We start from the raw sequence: 26500 nt of genomic DNA on the forward strand, positions 1-26500 counted from the left end.
TTTTCCCCTCTCTCTCTCTCAGGAGATATCTGTACACTGACTGGTGTCTCTCAGTCCCCTCTCTCTCTCAGGGAGATATCTGTACACTGACTGGTGTCTCTCAGTCCCTCTCTCTCTCAGAGATATCTACACTGACTCTCTCTCTCTCAGGGAGATATCTGTACACTGACTGGTGTCTCTCAGTCCCCTCTCTCTTCCTAGGGGGAGATATCTGTACACTGACTGGTGTCTCTCAGTCCCCTCTCTCTCTCTCAGGGAGATATCTGTACACTGACTGGTGTCTCTCAGTCCCTCTCTCTCTCAGGGAGATATCTGTACACTGACTGGTGTCTCTCAGTCCCTCTCTCTCTCTCAGGGAGATATCTGTACACTGACTGGTGTCTCTCAGTCCCTCTCTCTCTCTCTCAGGGAGATATCTGTACACTGACTGGTGTCTCTCAGTCCCCTCTCTCTCTCAGGGAGATATCTGTACACTGACTGGTGTCTCTCAGTCCCTCTCTCTCTCTCTCAGGGGAGATATCTGTACACTGACTGGTGTCTCTCAGTCCCCCTCTCTCTCTCAGGGAGATATCTGGACACTGACTGGTGTCTCTCAGTCCCCCCTCTCTCTCTCAGGGAGATATCTGTACACTGACTGGTGTCTCTCAGTCCCCTCTCTCTCTCAGGTAGATATCTGTACACTGACTGGTGTCTCTCAGTCCCCTCTCTCTCTGAGAGAGATATCTGTACACCGACTGGTGTCTCTCAGTCCCTCTCTCTCTCTCTCAAAGAGATATCTGTACACTGACTGGTGTCTCTCAGTCCCTCTCTCTCAGGGAGATATCCGTACACTGACCGGTGTCGCTCAGTCCCTCTCTCTCTCAGGGAGATATCTGTACACTGACTGGTGTCTCTCAGTCCCCTCTCTCTCTCTCTCTCTCTCAGGGAGACATCTGTACACTGACTGGTGTCTCTCAGTCCCTCTCTCTCTGTCAGGGAGATATCTGGACACTGACTGGTGTATCTTAGTCCACTCTCTCTCTCAGGGAGACATCTGTACACTGACTGGTGTCTCTCAGTCCCCCTCTCTCTCTCAGGGAGATATCTGTACACTGACTGGTGTCTCTCAGTCCCTCTCTCTCTCTCTCTCTCAGGGAGATATCTGTACACTGACTGGTGTCTCTCAGTCCCTCTCTCTCAGGGAGATATCTGTACACTGACTGGTGTCTCTCAGTCCCCTCTCTCTCTCTCAGGAGATATCTGTACACTGACTGGTGTCTCTCAGTCCCCCTCTCTCTCTCACAGGGAGATATCTGTACACTGACTGGTGTCTCTCAGTCCCCTCTCTCTCTCTCTCAGGGAGACATCTGTACACTGACTGGTGTCTCAGTCCCTCTCTCTCTCTCAGGGAGATATCTGGACACTGACTGGTGTATCTTAGTCCACTCTCTCTCTCTCAGGGAGACATCTGTACACTGACTGGTGTCTCTCAGTCCCCCTCTCTCTCTCAGGAGATATCTGTACACTGACTGGTGTCTCTCAGTCCCCCTCTCTCTCTCAGGGAGATATCTGTACACTGACTGGTGTCTCTCAGCCCCCTCTCTCTCTCTCTCAGGGAGATATCTGTACACTGACTGGTGTCTCTCAGTCCTGCTCTCTCTCTCAGGGAGATATCTGTACACTGACTGGTGTCTCTCAGCCCCCTCTCTCTGTCTCAGGGAGATATCTGTACACTGACTGGTGTCTCTCAGTCCCTCTCTCTCTCTCAGGAAGATATCTGTACACTGACTGGTGTCTCTCAGTCCCTCTCTCACAGGGGAGATATCTGTACACTGACTGGTGTCGCTCAGTCCCCTCTCTCTCTCAGGGAGATATCTGTACACTGACTGGTGTCGCTCAGTCCCCTCTCTCTCTCTCAGGGAGATATCTGTACACTGACTGGTGTCTCTCAGTCCCATCTCTCTCAGGGAGATATCTGTACACTGACTGGTGTCTCTCAGTCCCCTCTCTCTCTCAGGGAGATATCTGTACACTGACTGGTGTCTCTCAGTCCCCTCTCTCTCTTCAGGGAGATATCTGTACACTGACTGCTGTCTCTCAGTCCCCTCTCTCTCTCTCTCAGGGAGATATCTGTACACTGACTGGTGTCTCTCAGCCCCCTCTCTCTCTCTCAGGGAGATATCTGTACACTGACTGGTGTCTCTCAGTCCCCTCACTCTCTCAGGGAGATATCTGTACACTGACTGGTGTCTCTCAGTCCCCTCTCTCTCTCAGGGAGATATCTGTACACTGACTGGTGTCTGTCAGTCCCCTCTCTCTCTCAGGGAGATATCTGTACACTGACTGGTGTCTCTCAGTCCCCTCTCTCTCAGGGAGATATCTGTACACTGACTGGTGTCTCTCAGTCCCTCTCTCTCAGGAAGATATCTGTACACTGACTGGTGTCTCTCAGTCCCCTCTCTCTCTCTCTCTCAGGGAGATATCTGTACACTGACTGGTGTCTCTCAGTCCCCTCTCTCTCTCAGGGAGATATCTGTACACTGACTGGTGTCTCTCAGTCCCTCTCTCTCTCTCAGGGAGATATCTGTACACTGACTGGTGTCTCTCAGTCCCTCTCTCTCAGGAAGATATCTGTACACTGACTGGTGTCTCTCAGTCCCCTCTCTCTCTCTCAGGGAGATATCTGTACACTGACTGGTGTCTCTCAGCCCCTCTCTCTCTCTCAGGGAGATATCTGTACACTGACTGGTGTCTCTCAGTCCCCTCTCTCTCTCAGGGAGATATCTGTACACTGACTGGTGTCTCTCAGTCCCTCTCTCTCACTCAGGGAGATATCTGTACACTGACTGGTGTCTCTCAGTCCCCTCTCTCTCTCAGGGAGATATCTGTACACTGACTGGTGTCTCTCAGTCCCTCTCTCTCTCTCAGGGAGATATCTGTACACTGACTGGTGTCTCTCAGTCCCTCTCTCTCTCTCAGGGAGATATCTGTACACTGACTGGTGTCTCTCAGTCCCTCTCTCTCTCTCAGGGAGATATCTGTACACTGACTGGTGTCTCTCAGTCCCCTCTCTCTCTCAGGGAGATATCTGTACACTGACTGGTGTCTCTCAGTCCCCTCTCTCTCTCAGGGAGATATCTGTACACTGACTGGTGTCTCTCAGTCCTCTCTCTCTCTCAGGGAGATATCTGTACACTGACTGGTGTCTCTCAGTCCGCTCTCTCTCTCAGAGAGATATCTGTACACTGACTGGTGACTCTCAGTCCCCTCTCTCTCTCAGGGAGATATCTGTACACTGACTGGTGTCTCTCAGTCCGCTCTCTCTCTCAGGGAGATATCTGTACACTGACTGGTGTCTCTCAGTCCTCTCTCTCTCTCAGGGAGATATCTGTACACTGACTGGTGTCTCTCAGTCCCCTCTCTCTCTCAGGGAGATATCTGTACACTGACTGGTGTCTCTCAGTCCCCTCTCTCTCTCAGGGAGATATCTGTACACTGACTGGTGTCTCTCAGGCCTCTCTCTCTCTCTCAGGGAGATATCTGTACACTGACTGGTGACCAAATGATTGCTCAAAGACGTGTATTTTAATGGGCATCTTAAAGGAAGAGAAAGGGAGAGAGGGGGAGGGGTTTAGGAGGGAATTCCAGAGCTTAGGGTCCCCCCCCAGGCAGCTGAAGGCCCAGTCGCCAATGGCGGAGCGATGGGAATCGGGGGATGCTCGAGAGGCCGGAATTGGAGGAGCGCAGAGATTTCGGCGGGTGGTAGGAGGTTACAGAGATAGGGAGGGTCGTAGGGGCTGGAGGAGGTTACAGAGATAGGGAGGGTTGTAGGGGCTGGAGGAGGTTACAGAGATAGGGAGGGTTGTAGGGGCTGGAGGAGGTTACAGAGATAGGGAGGGTTGTAGGGGGCTGGAGGAGGTTACAGAGATAGGGAGGGTTGTAGGGGCTGGAGGAGGTTACAGAGATAGGGAGGGTTGTAGGGGCTGGAGGAGGTTACAGAGATAGGGAGGGGGTGTGGGGGTTGGGGTAAGAGACGGGAGCTGTCAAGAGTCTGGCTGGTCGCTTATCCCCTTAACCTTTTAGAACAGAGATGAGGGAGAAACTTCTTTAGCCAGAGAGTGGGTGAATCTATGGAATTTCATGGCCACAGGAGGCTGTGGGAGGCCAGGCCACTGAGTGTATTTAAGACCGAGATAGATAGGTTCTCGATGGGCAAGGGATGAAAGGTTACGGGGAGAATGGGGTTGAGAAACTTATCAGCCATGACTGAATGGCGGAGCAGACTCGATGGGCCGAATGGCCTCATTTCCGCTCCTACGGTCTTATGGTCTGGATCTCGCTCGCTGGCGAGGGATCGAGAAGCAGCCCTGCTCTCTCTCCCCCAACCCCCGGGGGACGTGAGGGGAGGGAGGGAGAGGCTGTGGTGGGGGAAGCAGGTGCGAGGCGAGGCCCCGCCTGGGAGGGTGGTGGTGGAGAAGGCTGTCTAGGCCAGCTGGACCGGAAAGCCACTGCGGGGGCGCTGGGCGCGCCGAGGGGCCCAGCGAGGGCAGGAAGCAGCAGGAGCGAGCGCGGCACCGACTAGGCCACAACATCCTGTGTGTGTGTGTCTGTCTCTCTCTCTCTCTCTCTCTCTCTCTCACACACACACACACGGAGCAACCAATCCTCCACTATCTCCAAATACGGTCAAACACGCACCGAGGTTGGGGGTGGAAGGGGAAATGGGCCAGGCCGCCAGCTGTGCCTCCCGGCCTGAGCAACAGGAGGCCCTTCAGCCCCTCTCCAGCCTGCTGCTCCCCTCCCATTCGATAAGATCCGATCGCTGCCTTAACTCCGCTTTCCCGTCTGTCTCCCCCCCACCTCGTCGATCACAAACCCCGTCTCCCTCGGCCTCGAGTGTATCCAACGCCCCGGCCTCCACTGCTCTCTGTGGGCGGGGGTGGGGGGGAGAGAATCCCACAGACTGACCCCCCTCTGAGAGAAGAAATTCCTCCTCCTCTCCGTCTTCAACCCCTTCATTCTGAAACTGTGCCCCCTCCTCGTTCTAGATTCCCCCCCAAACACGAGGGGGGTAAACATCCTCCCAGCATCCACCCCTGTCGAGCCCCCTATCCCCCCCCCTCCGAATCTTATCTGTCTCGATAAGATCGCCTCTCGTTCTTCTAAACTCCAATGGCGGACAGGGCCCAACCTGCTCCACCTCTCCTCACGAGACAAACCCCCTCTCCCTTCGTCCCAGGAATCGGTCCGAGTGAACCTTCTCTGAACGGCCTCCAGCGCGAGTCTGTCCCTCCTTAAGTCAGGAGACCAAAACTGTCCGCAGTGCCCCAGGAGCGGGTCTCACCGACGCCCTGGACAGTCGGAGCGAGACTTCCCCGACTTTTCCTAACTCCGTCCCCGCCCCTCGCAATGAAGGACGATGTTCCTCTCGCCTTCCCCGATCACTCGCTGCATCTGCACACCAACTATTTTGTTGGGATTCGTGCGCCGGGACACCCAGATCCCCCTCCGCACCCTCAGAATCTCTCTCCGTCTCGACAACGTTCGGCTTTTCCATTCCTCCAGCCGGAGAGGGCGACCCACGTTAAACTCCATCCGCCCAATTTATTGGCCCACCTCACCTCACCTCACCTCACGCCCGTCTCCTCGGAACCCCAGGCCCAGGGCGGGGAGGGGGGTGAAAGGTTAATGTTTGCCAGCTTCGAATGAAAGTAGAGGGTCTGTCGGGAGTTCTCCGAGGCTACCCCGTCTCTCCCGCCCCCTTTCCTAAGCCCCCAACCTCCGTCTACGATCCCCACCACCCCTCATCGACTAGCCCTCTCTCCAACCCTGAGCCCCCGACCCCATCTAAGAGGCTGGAGAGAGGGTGGGAGGCAATCGCGTTACACAAGGCGGAGGGGAGACTTGGGACCTTCACGATCCTCACGCCAAGGGGCGGGGGGCTTCCCAACCAGAGGACCGCGTCCCCGTCACTTGTCGCCACATTTCCGGGGGGGGGGGGTGGGGGGGAAAAAGGGGTGCGAGGGTCCTCGAGAGAGAGAGAGAGAGGGGGTGGTGGAGGAGGGAGATCTACCGGGGGGGGGAGGGAGGAAGGGAGGGGATTTTTTAAGCTGCCGAGGTTCGGGTCGGAGGGACTGGGGGCTGTTCTCCGCCGGTGGGGGGTAAGGGGTGCGAGGGTCCTCGAGAGAGAGAGAGAGAGAGAGGGTGGTGGAGGAGGGAGATCTACCTGGGGGAGGGAGGGGATTTTTTAAGCTGCCGAGGTTCGGGTCGGAGGGACGGTTCTCCTTGGGGGGTGGGGGGAAGGAGGTCGAGGGGGCCATCGGAGAGAGGTGGACAAGACTGGATAAGGGACAGAGAAGGAAGAGCGGTTCCCATTGGTTGAGGAGGGGGCTGGTGGCGAGGGAGAGAGGGGGGTATTTAAGATTTTGGTCGGGGGGGTGCGGCGAGAGAGGGGGTGAGTGCGAGGGAGAACTTTGTTTTCTCCCAAGGATGGGCGACAACGGCCTGTGGAACTCGCTGCGCACTCCCCCCACGCAACATGGTGGCAGCCGGGAGCGGTGAATGATTTCACCGGACGGGCGCTGGAGGGAAATAAACTTGCGGGGCTACGGTAGAGGAGAGCAGGTCGGTGTGGGGGGGTGGGGGGCACGGGTGGGGAAATGGGGTTCCGACTGGAACGTTCGACCAAGAGCCGGCAGGGACTCAATGGGCCGAATGGCCTCCTTCTGCACCCTAAACAGATTAAGTGCAGCCCAGGGAGGTGCGTTTGAACCCCGGCTTGCAGGCTAATCGATGGGTAAGGACCCCCTGGTCAGGGTTTGGGAGGCAGTGACAGCCCCCCCGCCACCGGTTAGCACGCGCCAGGCTTGATGGTCAACTCACCCACGGATTGAAGGCCAACCCTACAGTGGCAGGAGCCTGCGGCCTCGCCGTCTGGCTGGTGAATCCACAATCGCCCAACGTTTTACCGTCTTCCAGTAGCTGGTCATCCTGCGTTAGAGGAGTGGGGAGAGGGTCAGAGCGAGAGAGAGAGAGAGAGAGAGAGAGAGAGAGAGAGAGAGAGCCAGAGGGGGGCAGAGAGAGAGAGAGAGAGAGAGAGAGAGAGAGAGAGGGGGGCAGAGAGAGAGAGAGAAGAGAGAGAGAGAGCCAGAGGGGGGCAGAGAGAGAGAGAGAGAGAGAGAGAGAGGGGGGGGCAGAGGGAGTGAGGAGCAGAGGGAGAGGTATAAAGGGGTAAAACAGACAATGAAGTTCCATCCTGTCTAATCTCCGTCACACACACAGGTTTACACAGAGGGTTCAATCGGGGCGGGAGATACAGACAATCTCAGAGCTCCTGGTCCAGGACATTCCCCAACGCTAACTCAGGCAGAGAGCTGATAACAGCCGGAGCGCTGAGGGACTCAGTCAGTGTCGCTGAGACCCCCACGAATAGACCCAGGGGATGCTGACCACAGGCGTGTGTCGCTCACACACGGGGTGGGAAAGGAGAGGCGCAAACTATCACACCAAGCCAGGGCTGGGAGAGGCGGCGAGAGGCTGTAAGGCGCCGGGGTTTGTGGGGGGACGGTGGGGTGAGGAGGGGGATCGGCAGCAGGTACAGCGGCAGGGGTGCAGAGAGAGAGCAAGCGCACGAGGTGCTGGGGGAGGAGAGAGAGAGGGGCGGGCGAGAGCGAGAGAGGGGCGGGCGAGAGCGAGAGAGGGGCGGGCGAGAGCGAGAGAGGGGCGGGCGAGAGCGAGAGAGGGGCGGGCGAGAGCGAGAGAGGGGCGGGCGAGAGCGAGAGAGGGGCGGGCGAGAGCGAGAGAGGGGCGGGCGAGAGCGAGAGAGGGGCGGGCGAGAGCGAGAGAGGGGCGGGCGAGAGCGAGAGAGGGGCGGGCGAGAGCGAGAGAGGGGCGGGCGAGAGCGAGAGAGGGGCGGGCGAGAGCGAGAGAGGGGCGGGCGAGAGCGAGAGAGGGGCGGGCGAGAGCGAGAGAGGGGCGGGCGAGAGCGAGAGAGGGGCGGGCGAGAGCGAGAGAGGGGCGGGCGAGAGCGAGAGAGGGGCGGGCGAGAGCGAGAGAGGGGCGGGCGAGAGCGAGAGAGGGGCGGGCGAGAGCGAGAGAGGGGCGGGCGAGAGCGAGAGAGGGGCGGGCGAGAGCGAGAGAGGGGCGGGCGAGAGCGAGAGAGGGGCGGGCGAGAGCGAGAGAGGGGCGGGCGAGAGCGAGAGAGGGGCGGGCGAGAGCGAGAGAGGGGCGGGCGAGAGCGAGAGAGGGGCGGGCGAGAGCGAGAGAGGGGCGGGCGAGAGCGAGAGAGGGGCGGGCGAGAGCGAGAGAGGGGCGGGCGAGAGCGAGAGAGGGGCGGGCCGAGAGCGAGAGAGGGGCGGGCGAGAGCGAGAGAGGGGCGGGCGAGAGCGAGAGAGGGGCGGGCGAGAGCGAGAGAGGGGCGGGCGAGAGCGAGAGAGGGGGCGGGCGAGAGCGAGAGAGGGGCGGGCGAGAGCGAGAGAGGGGCGGGCGAGAGCGAGAGAGGGGCGGGCGAGAGCGAGAGAGGGGCGGGCGAGAGCGAGAGAGGGGCGGGCGAGAGCGAGAGAGGGGCGGGCGAGAGCGAGAGAGGGGCGGGCGAGAGCGAGAGAGGGGCGGGCGAGAGCGAGAGAGGGGCGGGCGAGAGCGAGAGAGGGGCGGGCGAGAGCGAGAGAGGGGCGGGCGAGAGCGAGAGAGGGGCGGGCGAGAGCGAGAGAGGGCGGGCGAGAGCGAGAGAGTGAGGGGCAGGCGAGAGAGAGAGAGAGAGAGAGAGAGAGGTGGGGGCAGGGCGGGCGAGAGAGAGAGAGAGGGGGCAGGCGAGAGAGAGAGAGGGGCGGGCGAGAGAGAGAGAGAGAGGGGCGGGAGAGAGAGGGGCGGGAGAGAGAGAGAGAGGGCGGGCGAGAGAGAGAGAGGGCGGGCGAGAGAGAGAGAGGGGCGGGCGAGAGAGAGAGAGGGGCGGGCGAGAGAGAGGGAGGGGCGGGAGAGAGAGAGGGGTGGGAGAGAGAGAGAGGGGCGGGCGAGAGAGAGAGAGTGGCGGGCGAGAGAGAGAGAGAGAGGGGCGGGCGAGAGAGAGAGAGAGGGGCGGGCGAGAGAGAGAGAGAGGGGCGGGCGAGAGAGAGAGGGGCGGGCGAGAGAGAGAGGGTCGGGCGAGAGAGAGAGGGGCGGGCGAGAGAGAGAGAGAGGGGCGGGCGAGAGAGAGAGAGAGGGGCGGGCGAGAGAGAGAGAGGGGCGGGCGAGAGAGAGAGAGGGCGGGAGAGAGAGAGGGGCGGGAGAGAGAGAGAGGGGCGGGCGAGAGAGAGAGAGAGGCGGCCGAGAGAGAGAGAGGGGCAGAGCGGGCGGAGAGAGAGAGACAGGGGCAGGGCGGTGAGAGAGAGAGAGAGTGAGGAGGGGGTCCGGGACAGGGGGTGAGGGAGTGAGGAGGGGTCCGGGGAGAGCGTGTGAGGAGGGGTCCGGGAGCCGGGGAGAGGGGGTGAGGAGGGGGTCCGGGAGGCGGGGAGAGGGGGTGAGGAGGGGGTCCGGAGCCGGGGAGAGGAGGGGTCCGGGAGCCGGGGAGAGGGAGTGAGGAGGGGGTCCGGGAGCCGGGGAGAGGGGGTGAGAGGGGGTCCGGGAGCCGGGGAGAGGGGGTGAGGAGGGGGTCCGGGAGCCGGGGAGAGGGGTGAGGAGTGGGTCCGGGAGCCGGGGAGAGGGAGTGAGGAGGGGGTCCGGGAGCCGGGGAGAGGGGTGAGGAGGGGGTCCGGGAGCCGGGGAGAGGGGGTGAGGAGGGGTCCGGGAGCCGGGGAGAGGGAGTGAGGAGGGGGTCCGGGAGCCGGGGAGAGGGGGTGAGGAGGGGTCCGGGAGCCGGGGAGAGGGAGTGAGGAGGGGGTCCGGGAGCCGGGGAGAGGGGGTGAGGAGGGGGTCCGGGAGCCGGGGAGAGGGGGTGAGGAGGGGGTCCGGGAGCCGGGGAGAGAGGGGGTGAGGAGGGGTCCGGAGCTGGGGAGAGAGGGGGTGAGGAGGGGGTCCGGGAGCCGGGGAGAGGGGGTGAGGAGGGGGTCCGGGAGCCGGGGGAGAGGGGGTGAGGAGGGGGTCCGGGAGCCGGGGGAAGAGGGGGGGAGGAGGGGTCCGGGAGCCGGGAAGAGAGGGGGTCCGGGAGCCGGGGAGAGGGGGTGAGGAGGGGGTCCGGGAGCCGGGGGAAGAGGGGGTGAGGAGGGGGTCCGGGAGCCAGGAAGAGAGGGGGTCCGGGAGCCGGGGAGAGGGGGTGAGGAGGGGGTCCGGGAGCCGGGGAGAGGGGGTGAGGAGGGGGTCCGGGAGCCGGGGAGAGAGGGGGTGAGGAGGGGTCCGGGAGCAGGGGAGAGAGGGGGTGAGGAGGGGGTCCGGGAGCCGGGGAGAGAGGGGGTGAGGAGGGGGTACGGGAGCCGGGGAGAGGGGGTGAGGAGGGGGTCCGGGAGCCGGGGGAAGAGGGGGTGAGGAGGGGGTCCGGGAGCCGGGAAGAGAGGGGGTCCGGGAGCCGGGGAGAGGGGGTGAGGAGGGGGTCCGGGAGCCGGGGGAAGAGGGGGTGAGGAGGGGGTCCGGGAGCCGGGAAGAGAGGGGGTCCGGGAGCCGGGGAGAGGGGGTGAGGAGGGGGTCCGGGAGCCGGGGAGAGGGGGTGAGGAGGGGTCCGGGAGCCGGGGGAGAGAGGGGGTGAGGAGGGGGTCCGGGAGCAGGGGAGAGAGGGGGTGAGGAGGGGGTCCGGGAGCCGGGGAGAGAGGGGGTGAGGAGGGGGTACGGGAGCCGGGGAGAGGGAGTGAGGAGGGGGTCCGGGAGCCGGGGAGAGGGGGTGAGGAGGGGGTCCGGGAGCAGGGGAGAGGGGGTGAGGAGGGGGTCCGGGAGCCGGGGAGAGAGGGGGTGAGGAGGGGGTCCGGGAGCCGGGGGAAGAGGGGGTGAGGAGGGGGTCCGGGAGCTGGGGAAGAGGGGGTGAGGAGGGGGTCTGGGAGCCGGGGAGAGAGGGGGTGAGGAGGGGGTGGGGGAGGGGGTGAGGAGGGGGTCTGGGAGCCGGGGAAGAGGGGGTGAGGAGGGGGTACGGGAGCTGGGGAGAGAGGGGGTGAGGAGGGGGTCCGGGAGCCGGGGAGAGGGAGTGAGGAGGGGTCCGGGGAGCCGGGGAGAGGAGGGGGTCCGGGAGCCGGGGAGAGGGAGTGAGGAGGGGGTCCGGGAGCCGGGGAGAGGGAGTGAGGAGGGGGTCCGGGAGCCGGGGAAACGGTCGACCTGCGGTACAGCTGGGTGTCCGGGTACGTGGGCAGCCGGCACCACCCTCTGGCAGCAGGAGGGAGGGCACTAAGGCAGCTCGGCACCCTCCCCTGGGCCGATGGGAACTGCCCTCCTCGCTGCCACCTGCTGGGCCCCCTTGGCAAGCGCGGGGCGTTCGACTACAGGAACCATCGCCCCATCGGATGGTCTCCAGTCAGTCGCTCCCCGCACACTCCCTTGCGAACCACACCACACCCCCCACCCCCGCCACACATTCCCCCATGCAGAGACGCGCACGAGCACTAGATACAGAGTAAAGCTCCCTCTACACTGTCCCCATCAAACACTCCCAGGACAGGTACAGCGCGGGGTTAGATACCAAAATGGAGCCTTCGGCCTAGACTCGCTGCCCACCTTGTACAGTCTCTGGTCTTCTGGCAACCGCTTGAGAATCCCTTCCACGACCTTTTTGAGTTCTAGAACCGTGGTCGACTCCTTGGCGTCTGTGAATATGGTCGTCCTGTGCCGGCGAATCATTAGAAAGACATCCTTTGGGTGGGGGCGGATAGAGAAGGCGGGGGGGGGTGGGGGTGTGGAGAGAAAGGGAGGAGCGGTTAAATGCCAGCGTCCAATCAGACCCCGCCCTCTGCTCACCCAACACCAATCTATCCACCCCCTCTCTCAAGATTTCCAATTGACACCCTCCCACCCCCTCCCCGCCGAAAAGGACTCGGGAAGTCGCCCGGTTCCACCCCGGGGCGTCGGAAGGCAGCGCCCACTCGGCGCCACAGCGCCGCCGCTGGTGGGAGGCTGCAACTGCGGCGTGACGCGTTTACATAGGATGGCTAGCATTGCCAACGCGGAGGCAGGGGAGGGGGCTATGGGCGGAAAAGGTGAATCCGAAATGGTTTACAGAAGTGGCGAGTTCACCCCCCCGCCCCACCCGAGTCCCGTCATTTGGCGCAGTTTGCAGGCTGTTTCATCTCTCGCGGGCGCGAATCCCACAGCCCCTTTAAATTCGACGAATAAACCTGGAATTTAAAAAGCCCGTCTTGATCATCGCGACCGTGAAACCGTTTGTCGATTGTCCTGAAACTTATCTATCTCGCTCGTGTCCTTTAGGGGAGAAATCTGCCCTCCTCACCCGGTCTGGCCCTACTACACGTGACTCATCCTCCCCGAATCGGACCTTACAGGTAAATGTCCCAGACTCCACCCATCGCCGTCCCTCTGGGTATGTCCTGACCCCACCAGCAGGACAGACCCAGCAGAGGTGGCGGCGCAGGGTATATACAGTCGGGAGGGAGGGAGTTGCCCCTGGGGGTGGGGGGGGTCCTCAACATCGACTCCGGACCCCGTGAAGTCTCATGGCATCAGGTCAAACATGGGGCGAGGAAACCTCCTGCTGGTTACCCATGTACCGCCCTCCCTCAGCTGACAAATCGGTGCCTCCTCCATGTTGGACACCGCTTGGGAGAAGCACTGAGGGTGGCAAGGGGCGCAGGATGTGCTCTGGGTGAGGGACTCCAACGTCCATTACCAAGAGTAGGCTCGGTAGCACCACTACTGACCGAGCTGGCTGAGTCCCTAAAGGACATCGCAGCTAGACTGGGTCTGCGGCAGGTGGTGAGGGAACCAACAAGAGGGGAAAAACATACTTGAACTTTGATTATTGGTAGGAGCGACCACCCACTCAGTCCCTGTCTTCACATTGAGGATACCCCTCCATCGTGTTGTGTGGCGCTACCACCGTGCTAAATGGGATAGATTCGAACAGATCTACCAACTCGAGACCTGGGCATCCATGAGGCGCTGTGGGCCATCAGCAGCAGCAGAATTGTACTCAAACACACCTGTAACCTCATGGCCCGGCATATCCCCCACTCTACCATTACCATCAAGCCAGGGGATCAGCGCAGGACTACTTGCGTGCCAAACTGCATAAGCAGCAAGCGATAGACCAGAGCTAAGCGATCCCACAACCAACGGATCAGATCTAAGCTCTGCAGTCCTGCCACATCCAGTCGTGAACGGTGGTGGACAATTAAACAACTCACTGGGAGGAGGAGGCTCCACAAATATCCCCATCCTCAGTGATGGAGGAGCCCAGCACATCAGTGCCAAAGGTAAGGCTGAAGATCGCTACAATCTTCAGCCAGGAGTGCCGAGTGGATGATCCATCTCGGCCTCCTCCGGAGGTCCCCAGCATCACAGACGCCAGCCTTCAGCCAATTCGATTCACTCCACATCATGTCAAGAAACGGCTGAAGGCACTGGATACTGCAAAGGCTGTGGGCCCTGACAATATTCTGGCAATAGTACTGGAGATTTGTGCTCCAGAACTTGCCACACCCCTTAGCCAAGCTGTCCCAGTACAGCTACAACACTGGCATCTACCCGGCTATGTGGGGAAATTGCCCAGGTATGTCCTGTACACAAAAAGCAGGGCAAATCCAACCCGGCCAATTACCGCCCCATCAGTCTACTCTCCATCATCAGTAAAGTAATGGAAGGGGTCAGCAACAGTGCTATCAAGCAGCACTTGCTTAGCAATAACCTGCTCGCTGATGCCCAGTTTGGGTTCCGCCAGGGCCACTCAGCTCCTGACCTCATTACAGCCTTGGTTCAAACATGGACAACAGAGCTGAACTCCCGAGGTGAGGTGAGAGTGACTGCCCTTGACATCAAGGCAGCATTTGACCGAGTGTGGGATCAAGGAGCCCTAGCAAAACTGGAGTCAATGGGAATCAGGGGGGAAAACTCTCCGCTGGTTGGAGTCATTACGAACACAAAGGAAGATGGTTGTGGTTGTTGGGGGTCAGTGATCTCAGCTCCAGGACATCACTGCAGGAGTTCCTCAGGGTTACTGTCCTCGCCCCCAACCATCTTCAGCTGCTTCATCAATGACCTTCCTTCCATCATAAGGTCAGAAGTGGGGATGTTCGCTGATGTTTGCACAATGTTCAGCACCATTCGCGACTCCTCAGATACTGAAGCAGCCCATGTCCAAATGCAGCAAAACCTGGACAATATCCAGTATCCAGGCTTGGGCTGACAAGTGGCAAGTAACATTTGCGCCACACAAGTGCCAGGCAATGACCATCTCCAACAAGAGAGAATCCAACCATCGCCCCCTTGACATTCAATGGCATTACCCATCACTGAATCCCCCACTATCAACATCCTGGGGTTACCATTGACCAGAAACTGAACTGGGACCAGCCATATAAATACTGTGGCTACAAGAGCAGGTCAGAGGCTGGGAATCCTGCAGAGAGTAACTCACCTCCTGACTCCCCAAAGCCTGTCCACCATCTACAAGGCACAAGTCAGGAGTGTGATGGGACACTCCCTACTTGCCTGGATGAGTTGCGGTTCCCACAACACTCAAGGAGCTCGATACCATCCAGGACAAAGCAGCCCCGCTCGATCGGCACCCCATCCACAAACATTCACTCCCTCCACCAACACGACGCACAGGGGCAGCAGTGCGTGTACCATCTGCAAGATGCACTGCAGCAACTCGCCAAGGCTCCTTCGACAGCGCCACCCAAACCCACCACCTCTACCGTCTAGACGGACGAGGGCAGCAGACACATGGGGAACACCCACCACCTGGAAGTTCCCCTCCAAGCCCTTCACCCATCCCGACTTGGAAATATATCGGCCGTTCCTTCACTGCCGCTGGGGTCAAAATCCTGGAACTCCCTCCCTAACAGCGCCGTGGGTGTACCTACACACACAGGGGACAAAATCCTGGAACTCCCTCCCTAACAGCGCCGTGGGTGTACCTACACCACACACGGGACAAAATCCTGGAACTCCCTCCCTAACAGCACCATGGATGTACCTACACCACACGGGGACAAAATCCTGGAACTCCCTCCCTAACAGCGCCGTGGGTGTACCTACACCACACGGGACAAAATCCTGGAACTCACTCCCTAACAGCGCCGTGGGTGTACCTACACCACACAGGGGACAAAATCCTGGAACTCCCTCCCTAACAGCGCCGCGGGTGTACCTACACCACACACGAGGACAAAATCCTGGAACTCCCTCCCTAACAGCGCTGTGGGTGTACCTACACCACACGGGGACTGCAGCGGTTCAGAAGGCGGCTCACCCACCACCTTCTCCAGGGGGCAGTTAGGGACGGGCAACAAATGCTGGGCCCGGCCAGCGATGCCCACATCCCATGAGCGAATGAAAAAATAACCTCCCTGCTCTTGTACCCTACACCCCTATGAATAAAGCCCAGGATACTGTCTGCTTTACTAACCGCTCTCTCCCCCTGTCCTGCCCCCTTCAATGATTTATTCACATTTACCCCCATCTCCCTCTGCTCCTATACCCCCCCCGTTTAGAATTGTCCCCTTTATTTTATATTGTCTCTCCGCGTTCTTCCGACCAAAATGAATCACTTTGCACTTCTCTGTGTTAAACTGTATCTGCCGCTTGTCAGCCCACTCCACCAACCATACCCAGGGCACCGATGGCTGACTGGCTACCACAATAAAACCCTGACCCTCCCGCCCTGACACGTTGCCAGGGCATCACGCCCCCGCCCACGTGCCCCTTCACCCACCCTCCGACACTCCCCGTCCGATGACTTCCCCTCACCCACCACCTCCCTCGCAAACCAGCCCCTCCACCCCACCCCTATTGCCCAAGCTCGCTTCCCGCCTCCCCATTTGCCCCACTCTTCTCCCCCACCCCCATCAATATTCCGACTTGATCCTGTTTCCCACAATACTCCCCCCTCGATCCCTCAATCCTCCCCCTCGAACCTGCACCTACACATCTCACTCCTCCACCTCTCAATCCACCCCCACACCTCATCAGTCCTCCCCTCCCAGTCAATCCTCCCCCTCCTACCTCAATCTTCCCCAACCCCTTAATCCTCCCCTCCACATCAACCCCTTAATCCTCCCCTCCACCCCAACCCCTTAATCCTCTCCACCCCCTCAATCCGTCCCCATCCCCCTCAATACCCCCCTCTCCATTCCCCCATAATCCTCCCCTCTCCATCCCCCCTCAATCATCCCCTCTCCATCCCCCTCAATCCTCCCCTCTCCAGCCCCCTCAATCCGTCCCCAGCCCCCTCAATCCTCCCCTCTCCATCCCCTCAATCCTCCCCTCTCCATTCCCCCTCAATCCTCCCCTCTCCATCCCCCCTTTGCCCTCAATCCTCCACCCCTTCCCCCTCAATCCTCCCCTCCTGTCTCCCCATCAATCCTCCCTCCCCCTCAATTCTTCCCTTCACCCTCAATCCTCCCCCTCCTCCCTCCCTCAATCTTCCCCCTCCCCTCCTTCAATCCTCCACCTCAGCCCCCTCAATCTTCCACTTCCTCCCTCAATCCTCTCCTCTCACCTCCCTCAATCCTCCCTCTCAATCTTCCACCTCCTCCCTCAATCCTCTCCCTTCACCTCCCCCCTCAATCCTACCCCACCTCCCTCCTCAATCCTACCCCACCCTCCTCTTCAATCCTCCCCCTCCCTCCTCAATCCTACCCCACCTCCCCCTCAATCCTACTCCACCTCCCTCCTCAATCGTCCCCCTCCCTCCTCAATCCTCCCCCCTCCTCCCTCAATCCTCCCCCCTCCTCCCTCAATCCTCCCCCTCCTCCCTCAATCCTCCCCCTCCTCCCCTCTCAATCCTCCCCCTCAATCCTCCCCCCTCCTCCCTCAATCCTCCCCCCTCCTCCCTCAATCCTCGCCCCCTCCCTCAATCCTCCCCCTCCTCCCTCAATCCTCCCCCCTCCTCCCTCAATCCTCCCCCTCCTCCCTCAATCCTCCCCCCTCCTCCCTCAATCCTCCCCCTCCTCCCTCAATCCTCCCCCATCTCCCTCAATCCTCCCCCTCCTCCCTCAATCCTCCCCCTCCTCCCTCAATCCTCCCCCTCCTCCCTCAATCCTCCCCCTCCTCCCTCAATCCTCCCCCCTCCCCTCTCAATCCTCCCCCTCAATCCCCCCTCCTCCCCTCAATCCTCCCCTCCTCCCCTCAATCCCCCTCAATCCTCCCCCCTCCTCCCCTCAATCCTCCCCCTCCTCCCCTCAATCCTCCCCCCTCCCCTCTCAATCCTCCCCCTCAATCCCCCCTCCTCCTCTCAATCCTCCCCCTCCCTCCTCAATCCTCCCCCTCCTCCCTCAATCCTCCCCCTTCCTCCCTCAATCCTCCCCCCTCCTCCCCTCAATCCTCCCCCCTCCTCCCCTCAATCCTCCCCCCTCCTCCCCTCAATCCTCCCCCTCCTCCCCTCAATCCTCCCCCTCCTCCCCTCAATCCTCCCCCCTCCTCCCCTCAATCCTCCCCCCTCCTCCCCTCAATCCTCCCCCCTCCTCCCCTCAATCCTCCCCCCTCCTCCCCTCAATCCTCCCCATCCTCCCCTCAATCCTCCCCCCTCCTCCCCTCAATCCTCCCCCCTCCTCCCCTCAATCCTCCCCCCTCCTCCCCTCAATCCTCCCCCCTCCTCCCCTCAATCCTCCCCCCTCCTCCCCTCAATCCTCCCCCCTCCTCCCCTCAATCCTCCCCCCTCTGGGGTTACTTGTTGTTCTTATTCTTGGAGAGGGGGGGGGGCGGTGTTTATTAGGTGTTATTTATTCCCAGCCCCCTCTCCTTGTTTCCTGGGTGGTTTATTTACACCCCTACCCCCCCCTCTCTCTCTCTCAGACACTCACCATAGTCGCCACAGCCTTCAGCCCCAGCCCCGGGTCTTCCTCTATCCCACAATGCTCAGTGCCCTCCCCCTCGGAGGACCGGCGCCTGCGCTCCTCCGCTATCCCACAATGCCGGCCGGCGTCGCGAGGGTGACGGTGGAAACTCCGCCTCCTCGCCCGACTGGGAGGTCGGGAGGACTCGCGGGTGGGACCTCCGCTATCCCACAAGGCGATGGGACAGGACGTTGGGGGGGGTGGGGGAAGAGACAGAATTGACCTTTAAATATGGCCCCGCCCTCTCATGGCAACGTCTCTCTGCTTAGGCACGCCCCGCCCCCAATGTTAGCTCCGCCCCATTTTAACCACACTCCAATCCGTAACAGGTTATAGCTCCGCCCACATTGCGATCTACGCCATACCATAGCACCGCCCCCTCCTTTAAACCCGCCCCCTCATGTTAACTCCGCCCCTTCAAGTTAGCCCGGCCTCACACGTAAACAGCGAGTCCCGCCCATCGTGTTAGCTCCACCCCTTCACGTTAGCCCCACCCCTCTCACGTTAGACGAACCCCCCTCCCCAAGCATTAGCCCCGTCCCATTGAAGACCAGCCTCTCATGCTATCCCCGCCCCTCAGGTCAGCCACGCCCCGCCCTCTTAACACCGCCCCCAACCATAGACCCGTCCCTTATGTCAGTCCCTCCTGATTTTAGCCACGTCCCTCAGGTTCGCCCCGCCCCCTAACGTCCGTCCCGTCTGATGTTAGCCCCGCCCACTAATAATAGCCCCGCCTCTCACCTTAGTCCCGCCCCTCGGGTCAATCCCTCCTCGTGTTAGCCCCGCCCCTCGGGTTAGCCGTGCCCCTCCATTCTCGCCCCGCCCCCAACGATAGACCTGCCCCCTCATGTCAGGTCCTCCTCCCGTTAGCCCCGCCCCTCGCCTTGGCCCCGCCCCCGTCCAGACGTCACTGCGCTGCCATGTCAATCAATCAATCCCGCGGTCGAGCAACTTCGCGTTTTTGAATTGACCGATTTTTTTTCGCTTTTTTCCCCCCTCCGGAGTTTTTTCAATCTCTTGAAATTAGGGTCAGGTGAGGCGGGAGGGATAATAACACGAAAGATTGGCCGGAGGGCACTGTTTATTCATTTTATTTGAAGGCGTTAACGGACGGTTAAAGGCGTCACTTCCGCTCCGGCTGCTATCTTGGTCCCTTCGAGCCTGATGAGGGGTGGGGGGGTTGGTGTCGCCGCCATCTTTGTGCGGGGTGTACGCTCTAGCCAGAGAGAGAGAGCGGGGAGGAGGCCATCTTTGTGCGGGGTGTTCGCTCCAGCCAGATGGAACTGAGAGGCGGCCATCTTCGTGCGTGGCATCCGCACCAGCGAGAGGGATAGAGGGGGCGGCCGCGGCCATCTTAGTGCGGGGCCTCCACTCCAGTCTCTGGGTGGGTGGGTGGGTGGGTGGGTGGGTGGGTGGGGGTGGGGGAGAGGAGACGGCCATTTTGCTGCGGGGCGCACACCTGAGCGGGGCTGCGGCCATCTTAGTGCGGGGCGTCCGCTCCAAAGAGGGAGAGCGAGTGCGGGGCGGCCATCCTGATGAGGGGGCCGGCGGCCATCTTGTTGAGGGCGGCGACTGAAGGAAGGAAGGAAGGAGAGATTCGGGCGGGAAGCTGCCAGAGGAACCGGCCAGAGGAAGACTTGGGGTGGGGGGGGGCGAAAAGAAAAGTGATTCAGTCAGAAACCCTGACTAACAAGCTCCATGAGCAGGTAACTACTCAAGGCAGCCACCCTGTCCACCTCAACCTTGCCAGTCACGCATGCTCAACGTTCTCTACTTAAAGGGACTCACTCCTGAATTCCCCTTATTGGGTTTATTAGTGACTGTCTCATACCGATAGACCCCAGACCTGGTCTTACCCGCCCCCCGGGGTTAAACCTCTCCACGTCCGCCCCCCGCACAAAAAAATCTCCTGCGCCCGCCTCGCACTCTCGGCGGGATCTTTCTGTGCGCCGATCGCCCGTGCTGCCGACTGGAAGCAGATCGCTCGCCGCCGAAACGCTACTGGGGAGGCGGCGTCTGTGGCGCACGACTGTGGATCCCTCCCCCCCGCCCCCCCCACCTCCCCCCACCTCCAGGGAGGTCGCAGGCAGAGAGGGAGGGTAGACCAGGGTAACGCGGTAGATGTAATGTATCTAGGTCTTCCGCGACCCCTTCGACGAGCTGCGTCTTTAAGAGACTCGGGGAGCGCTGAGTCAGCGCTGGGGGGTGGGGAGGGATGCGGGGCAGGATGGACTGCTGGCTGGCCTCACGCTTCATGCCAACGATTTGGCGATCCACGGTTCCTATATTCGGGGAGGGCACCCGCCCGGTCGGAGGGCGCCGCCCGTCAACACTGAGGAGGGCAGCGATTAAACTCGCCAGCGCCTGTCGAGTGTGAAAAACGCGGCTAACTTACTTCTGTCCTTTTTTTTTGCAGGCGATTGGCGAGATCGAGGACAGCCCGCCACGACCTGCCCGCTATGAGGGATGCCCTGCGTGCGCCCGTGGGGGCTGAAGTGTGAGACGTTTCATCGGCCCCACCCAGTCCTCCTCCTCCTGGCATCCCCTACCCCGAACCCCACTCCCACCCACCCACCCACCCACGTCGCCATGGGCGATTCCCACCTGGCCCGGACGCCCATCCCGGTGCCAGCTTTCTTCAAGCAGGCGGAGGGCTCCTTCTCCCTCAAGAGGCGGGGAAGGCCGGGCTCCCACAGCCTGACCCCCCGGCCCCCGGTCAAGACCGCCCTGCCGGTCAGCCGCGTCTTCCCCCGGCGGCAGCAGCAGCAGGCGTGGAGCCACCCCCGGCCCCAGAGCGTCTCCGGGAAGGAGTCGTCCGCCCAGCAGCTCAGCAGCCGCGTCTACGACGAGAGCAACGAGGACCTCTACTTTGAGCAGTGCTTCCAGAAGATCAGCAGGCTCGGCCACGGCTCCTTTGGAGAGGTGTTCAAGGTACGTGCATCCTTCACCCGGCTGAGTGGCAGCAGCTAAACTTGCCAACGTCACCGAGGTGAGGCAGGGAGGAGAACGTAACAAACAGGAACGGCAGTAGGACCACTCGGCCCGTCTCGGCCATTCAGTACCGTCCTGGCTGACCTTGGCCGTCAACCCCATTTCCTCGCCCTCCCCCCTCAATTCCTTAATCCCCAAAATCTGTCCATCCCAGCCTTCAATGACGGGAGCGTTCACATCCCCCTGGGGTAGAGAATCCCAGAGACTGACTACCCTTTGAGTGAAGAAACTTTTCCTCCTTATTGGGATGTTACGGTTGAGGTTGTATAAGACATTGGTGAGGCCAACTTTGGAGTATCGTGTGCAGCTCTGGCCGCCTGACTACAGGAAGGATATCAGCAAGATTGAGAGAGAGCGCAGAGAAGGTTTACTAGGATGTTGCCGGGTCTTAAGTAGTTGAGTTACAGGGAAAGATTAAACAGGTTAGGACTTTATTCCTTGGAGCGTAGAAGGATGAGGGGAGATTTGATAGAAGTTTACAAAGTTATGAGAGGTATGGACAGAGTAAATGCGAGTGGGCCCTTTCCACTTAGATTAGGAGAGATAAACACGAGAGGACATGGCTTTAGGGTGAAAGGGGAAAAGTTTAGGGGGAACTTCTTCACTCAGAGAGTGTGGAACGAGCTACCATCTGATGTGGTAAATGCGGGCTCACTCTTAAGTTTTAAGAATAAATTGGATAGATACATGGATGGGAGAGGTCCTGAGGGTTATGGAGGTCAATGGGACTAGCGGAATAATATTTCGGCACAGACTAGAAGGGCCGAATGGCCTGTTTTCTGTGCTGTAGTGTTCTATGGTTCTATAGTACGAATTAATCGTCCTCTTATCATGAGACAGTTGCCCCTCTCTCCCACCCCCACCCCGGTGTTTTAGATACCCCCGTCCAGCGGAAACCATCTCTCAACATCCGCCCTCTCGAACCCTTTTCAGGATCCTGGGCATTTCAGTGAGATGGCCCCTCGTTCCCCTAAACCCCGGAGAATGCAGACCCAATTTACTCAGCCTCTCATCGTAGGACACCCGCCCTCGTCCCAGGGGACCGATCGCGTCATCCTTCGGGGCATTGCCTCCCAACGCAAGGATATCCTCCCTTAAATATGGAGACCAGAACTGCCCACGGTGCTCCAGGTGTGGCCTCACCAAAACCCTGTACGATCGGAGCAAGGCTTCCTCATTCTTGTACTCCAATCCCCTTGCAATAAAGGACAACTTCGGTCTGTCCGCAAGCATGACCCAGACCTCCCTGTCGCTCGCCATTTTAACACTCCACCCTGCTCTCATGTCCACATGTCCGTCCTTGGCCTGCTGCATTGTTCCAGTGAAGCTCAACGAAAACTGGAGGAACTAGCAACTCATCTTCCGACTAGGCACTTTACAGCCTCCCGGACTGAAGATTGAGTTCAACAACTTTAGATCATGAACTCTCTCCTCCATCCCCACCCCCTTTCCGTTTCTTCCCCCTCCTTTTTGTTTTTTCCCAATAACTTATCTAGATTTTTCTTTTCCCACCTAGTTCCATTATTTTTAAATGTATTTCCATCCATTGTTTTATCTCTACCTTTTAGCCTATTTCGATTCCTTCCCCCCACCCCCACTAGGGCTATCTGCACCTTGCTCGTCCTGCTTTCTACCCTTAACGAGCACGTTCCTTTAGATAATATCGCCACCTTCAACACCTCTTTGTCCTTTCGTCTGTGACATCTTTTGGTTATCTCCACCTTATCACTGGCCCTCTATCCAGCTCTACCTTCCCCTTAAACCAGCTTATATTTCACCCCTTTTCTATTTTTCCTTAGTTCTGTCGAAGGGTCATGAGGACTCGAAACATCAACTGTGTTCCTCTCCGCCGATGCTGCCAGACCTGCTGAGTTTTTCCAGGTATTTTTGTTCCTGTCTTGGGATTTCCAGCATCATTCCTTTTACCACCTTTTCCCTTCCTGATTTCTTGTGGTTACCTCCGCGCTAACTCCCTGCCTCCCTTGTCTCCGTCTAAGTCACCAACGTAGATTGTAAATAGCTGAGACTCCGGCACTGAACCTTGCGGCACTCTTCAATTCGCTGCCGGCCGATTCGAAAAAGAGGTTGAGGGTCTGCAAAGGGATATAGACGGGTTAACACCGTTGGATGCAGGAGCAGAAGTAGGCCATTCGGCCCTTCGAGTCTGCTCCTCCCTTCAACGAGATCGTGGCTGACCTGATAATCCTCAGCTCCACTTTCCTGCCCTTTCCCCGTAACCCTCGATTCCCCTTCCTGATTAAGAATCTGTCTATCCCAGCCTTGAATATACCAACGACCCAGCCTCTACAGCCCTCTGCGGTAAAGAATTCCACAGATTCACTACCCTCTGAGAGAAGAAATTCCTCTTCACTTCTGTTTTTAAATGGGTGACCCCCTTACTCTGAGGTTATGCCCTCTGGTCCTAGACTCTCCAACAAGGGGAAACAACCTCTCAACATCTACCCTGTCAAGCCCCCTAAGAATCTTACATGTTTCAATAAGATCGCCTCTCATTCTTCTAAACTCCAATGAGTTCAGGCCCAACCTACTCAACCTCTCCTCATAAGAAAATCCCTCCATCCCCGGAATCAACCTAGTGAACCTTCTCTGGACTGCCTCCAATGCCAGGATATCTATCCTTAGATCAGGGGACTGAGAGGATTCGAATACAGGAACAGGGATGTCTTGCTGCAATTATACAGGGCCTTGGTGAGACCACACCTGGAATATTGTGTGCAGTTTTGGTCTCCTTACCTGAGGAAGGATGTTCTTGCTATAGAGGGAGTGCAGCGAAGGTTTACCAGATTGGTTCCTGGGATGGCGGGACTGACATCGGAGGAGAAATTGAGTCGGTTAGGATTATATTGGCCGGGTGGTTAACAGTGAGGTTGAGTGTCTTGGGCTACAGGAAGATATAGACGGGATGGTCAAATGGGCAGATAGAATTTAACCTTGAAAAGTGTGAGGTGATACACTTTGGAAGGAGTAATTTGACAAGGAAGTATTCAATGAACGGCATGACACTAGGAAGTTCTGAGGAACAGAGGGACCTTGGCGTGTGTGTGCCCATAGATCTCTGAAGGCGGAGGGGGCATGTTAGTGGGGGTGGTGAAAAAGGCACATGGGACACTTGCCTTTATCAATCGAGGCACAGATTACAAAAATAGGGAGGTCATGTTGGAGTTGTATAGACCCTTGGTGAGGCCACAGCTGGAGTACTGTGTGCAGTTCTGGTCGCCACATTATAGGGAGGATGTGATGGCACTGGAGGGAGGTGCAGAGGAGATTCACCAGGACGTTGTACCTGGGATGAAACATTGAAGTTATGAAGAGAGGTTTGGATAGACTTGGGTTGTTTTCGTTGGAGCAGAGAAGACTGAGGGGCGACCCTGATCGAGGTGGACAAGATTATGAGGGGGCATGGACAGGGGTGGATAGGGAGCAGCTGTTCCCCTTAGTTGAAGGGTCAGTCACAAGGGGGACATAAGTTCGAGGTGAGGGGCCAGGGGGTTTAGGGGGGGGGATGTGAGGAAAACTTTTTTACCCAGAGGGTGGTGAGGGTCTGGAATGTGCTGGTGGAGGCGGGTTAGCCTCACATCCTTTAAAAAGTACCTGGATGAGCACTTGGCAACTCATAAACATTCAAGGCTATGGGGCCAAGTGCTGGTCAATGGGGTTAGGGAGGTAGGTCAGGTGTTTCTCACGTGTCGATGGGCCGAAGGGCCTCTTCTGCTCTGTGATTCTATATTCGCTGGAGTTCAGAAGAATGAGGGGGGTGGATCTCCTAGAAACCTATAAGATTCTAACAGGACGAGACAGGGTGGATGCAGGAAGGATGTTCCCGATGGTTGGGGGGGAGTCCAGAACCAGGGGGTCACAGTCTGAGGATACGGGGTAGACCATTGAGGACTGAGATGAGGAGAAATTTCTTCACCCGGAGATTGGTGAGATTGTGGAATTCGCTACCACAGAAAGTATTTGAGGCCAAAACATTGTATGTTCTCAAGAAGGAGTTAGATATAGCTCTTGGGACGAAAGGGATCATAATGAATGGGGGAGCAGGCTCGAAGGGCCGAATGGCCTACTCTATTTTCTATGTTTCTCTCTCACTCTATCTCTGACTCTCCCCCGCCCTTGCCCAGTGCCCCTCCCCCACTCTCTCTCCATCACACCCTGTCTCCATCCCACATGCCCTCTCACTCCCTGGGCCCTCCCATCCCTCTGGGACCGGGTGGTGGTGTTCCCATGTGTCTGCTGCCCTCGTCCTTCTAGACGGTAGAGGTCGTGGGTTTGGGCGGCGCTGTCGAAGGAGCCTTGGCGAGTTGCTGCAGTGCATCTTGTAAATGGTACACACGCTGCTGCCACTGTGCGTCGGTGGTGGTGGAGGGAGTGAATGTTTGTGGATGGGGTGCCGATCGAGCGGGGGCTGCTTTGCCCTGGACGGTGTCGAGCTTCTCGAGTGTTGTGGGAGCCGCAACTCATCCAGGCAAGTGGGGAGTGTCCCATCACACTCCTGACTGGTGCCTTGTAGATGGTGGACAGGCTTTGGGGGGAGTCCGGAGGTGAGTTACTCTCCGCAGGATTCCCAGCCTCTGACCTGCTCTTGTAGCCACAGTATTTATATGGCTGGTCCCAGTTCAGTTTCTGGTCAATGGTAACCCCCAGGATGTTGATTGTGGGGGGATTCAGTAATGGTAATGCCGTTGAACATCAAGGGGAGATGGTTGGATTCTCTCTTGTTGGAGATGGTCATTGCCTGGTACTTGTGTGGTGCGAATGTTACTTGCCGCTTGTCAGCCCAAGCCTGGATAGTGTCCAGGTCTTGCTGCATTTGGACACGGACTGCTTCACTATCTGAGGAGTTGCGAATGGTGCTGAACACAGAATTGACAGAATTTGATTTTATTCATTCACGGGATGTGGGTGTCGCTGGCCGGGCCCAGTATTCATTCCCCATCCCTAGTTGCCCTTGAGAAGGTGGTGGTGAGCTGCCTTCTTGAGCTTCTGCAGTCCATGTGGTGTAGGTACACCCACAGCACTGTTAGGGAGGGAATTCCAGGATTTTGTCCGTGTGGTGTAGGTACACCCACGGCGCTGTTAGGGAGGGAGTTCCAGGATTTTGTCCCGTGTGGTATAGGTACACCCACAGTGCTGTCAGGGAGAGAGCTCCAGGATTTTGTCCCGTGTGGTGTAGGTACACCCACGGCACTGTTAGGGAGGGAGTTCCAGGATTTTGTCCGTGTGGTGTAAGTACACCCACGGTGCTGTTAGGGAGGGAGTTCCGAGATTTTGTCCGTGTGGTGTAGGTACACCCACGGCATGTTAGGGAGGGAGTTCCAGGATTTTGTCCCCTGTGTGGGTGTAGGTACACCCACAGCGCTGTTAGGGAGGGAGTACCAGGATTTTCTCCCGTGTGGTGTAAGTACACCCACAGCGCTGTTAGGGAGGGAGTTCCAGGATTTGGACCCAGTGACAGTGAAAGAACGGCTGATATATTTCCAAGTCGGGATTGGTGAGGGGCTTGGAGGGTAACTTCCAGGTGGTGGTGTTCCCCATGTGTCTGCTGCCCTTGTCCTTCTAGATGGTAGAGGTCGTGGATTTGGGCGGCGCTGTCGAAGGAGCCTTGGCGA

General features: G+C 58.9%; 2 protein-coding genes across 2 annotated transcripts in view; one reads left to right on the forward strand and one right to left on the reverse strand.

The window, feature by feature from the left end:
- Window positions 1-6852: 6852 nt before the first annotated feature.
- On the reverse strand, window positions 6853-19358 carry elob (elongin B). The gene is made up of 4 exons (XM_078535617.1): window positions 19339-19358; window positions 17847-18006; window positions 11584-11718; window positions 6853-6969 (listed from the first exon to the last, which is right to left on the reverse strand). Exons 1-4 carry the CDS (start codon window positions 19356-19358, stop codon window positions 6853-6855), a joined length of 432 nt encoding a protein of 143 aa, XP_078391743.1.
- Window positions 19359-20411: 1053 nt separating this feature from the next.
- The window catches only part of LOC144674112 (membrane-associated tyrosine- and threonine-specific cdc2-inhibitory kinase-like), a gene marked incomplete at its 5' end in the record, with an annotated part of 41830 nt that continues 35741 nt past the window's right edge, over window positions 20412-26500 (forward strand). The window contains one exon of the mRNA XM_078535618.1: window positions 20412-20810. Coding sequence (XP_078391744.1) covers window positions 20412-20810 — 399 coding nt within the window. The remainder of the gene's footprint in view (window positions 20811-26500) is intronic.

Source organism: Cetorhinus maximus, unplaced genomic scaffold, assembly GCF_964194155.1.
Source record: "Cetorhinus maximus unplaced genomic scaffold, sCetMax3.hap1.1 HAP1_SCAFFOLD_558, whole genome shotgun sequence".
Lineage (NCBI taxonomy): Eukaryota > Metazoa > Chordata > Chondrichthyes > Lamniformes > Cetorhinidae > Cetorhinus > Cetorhinus maximus.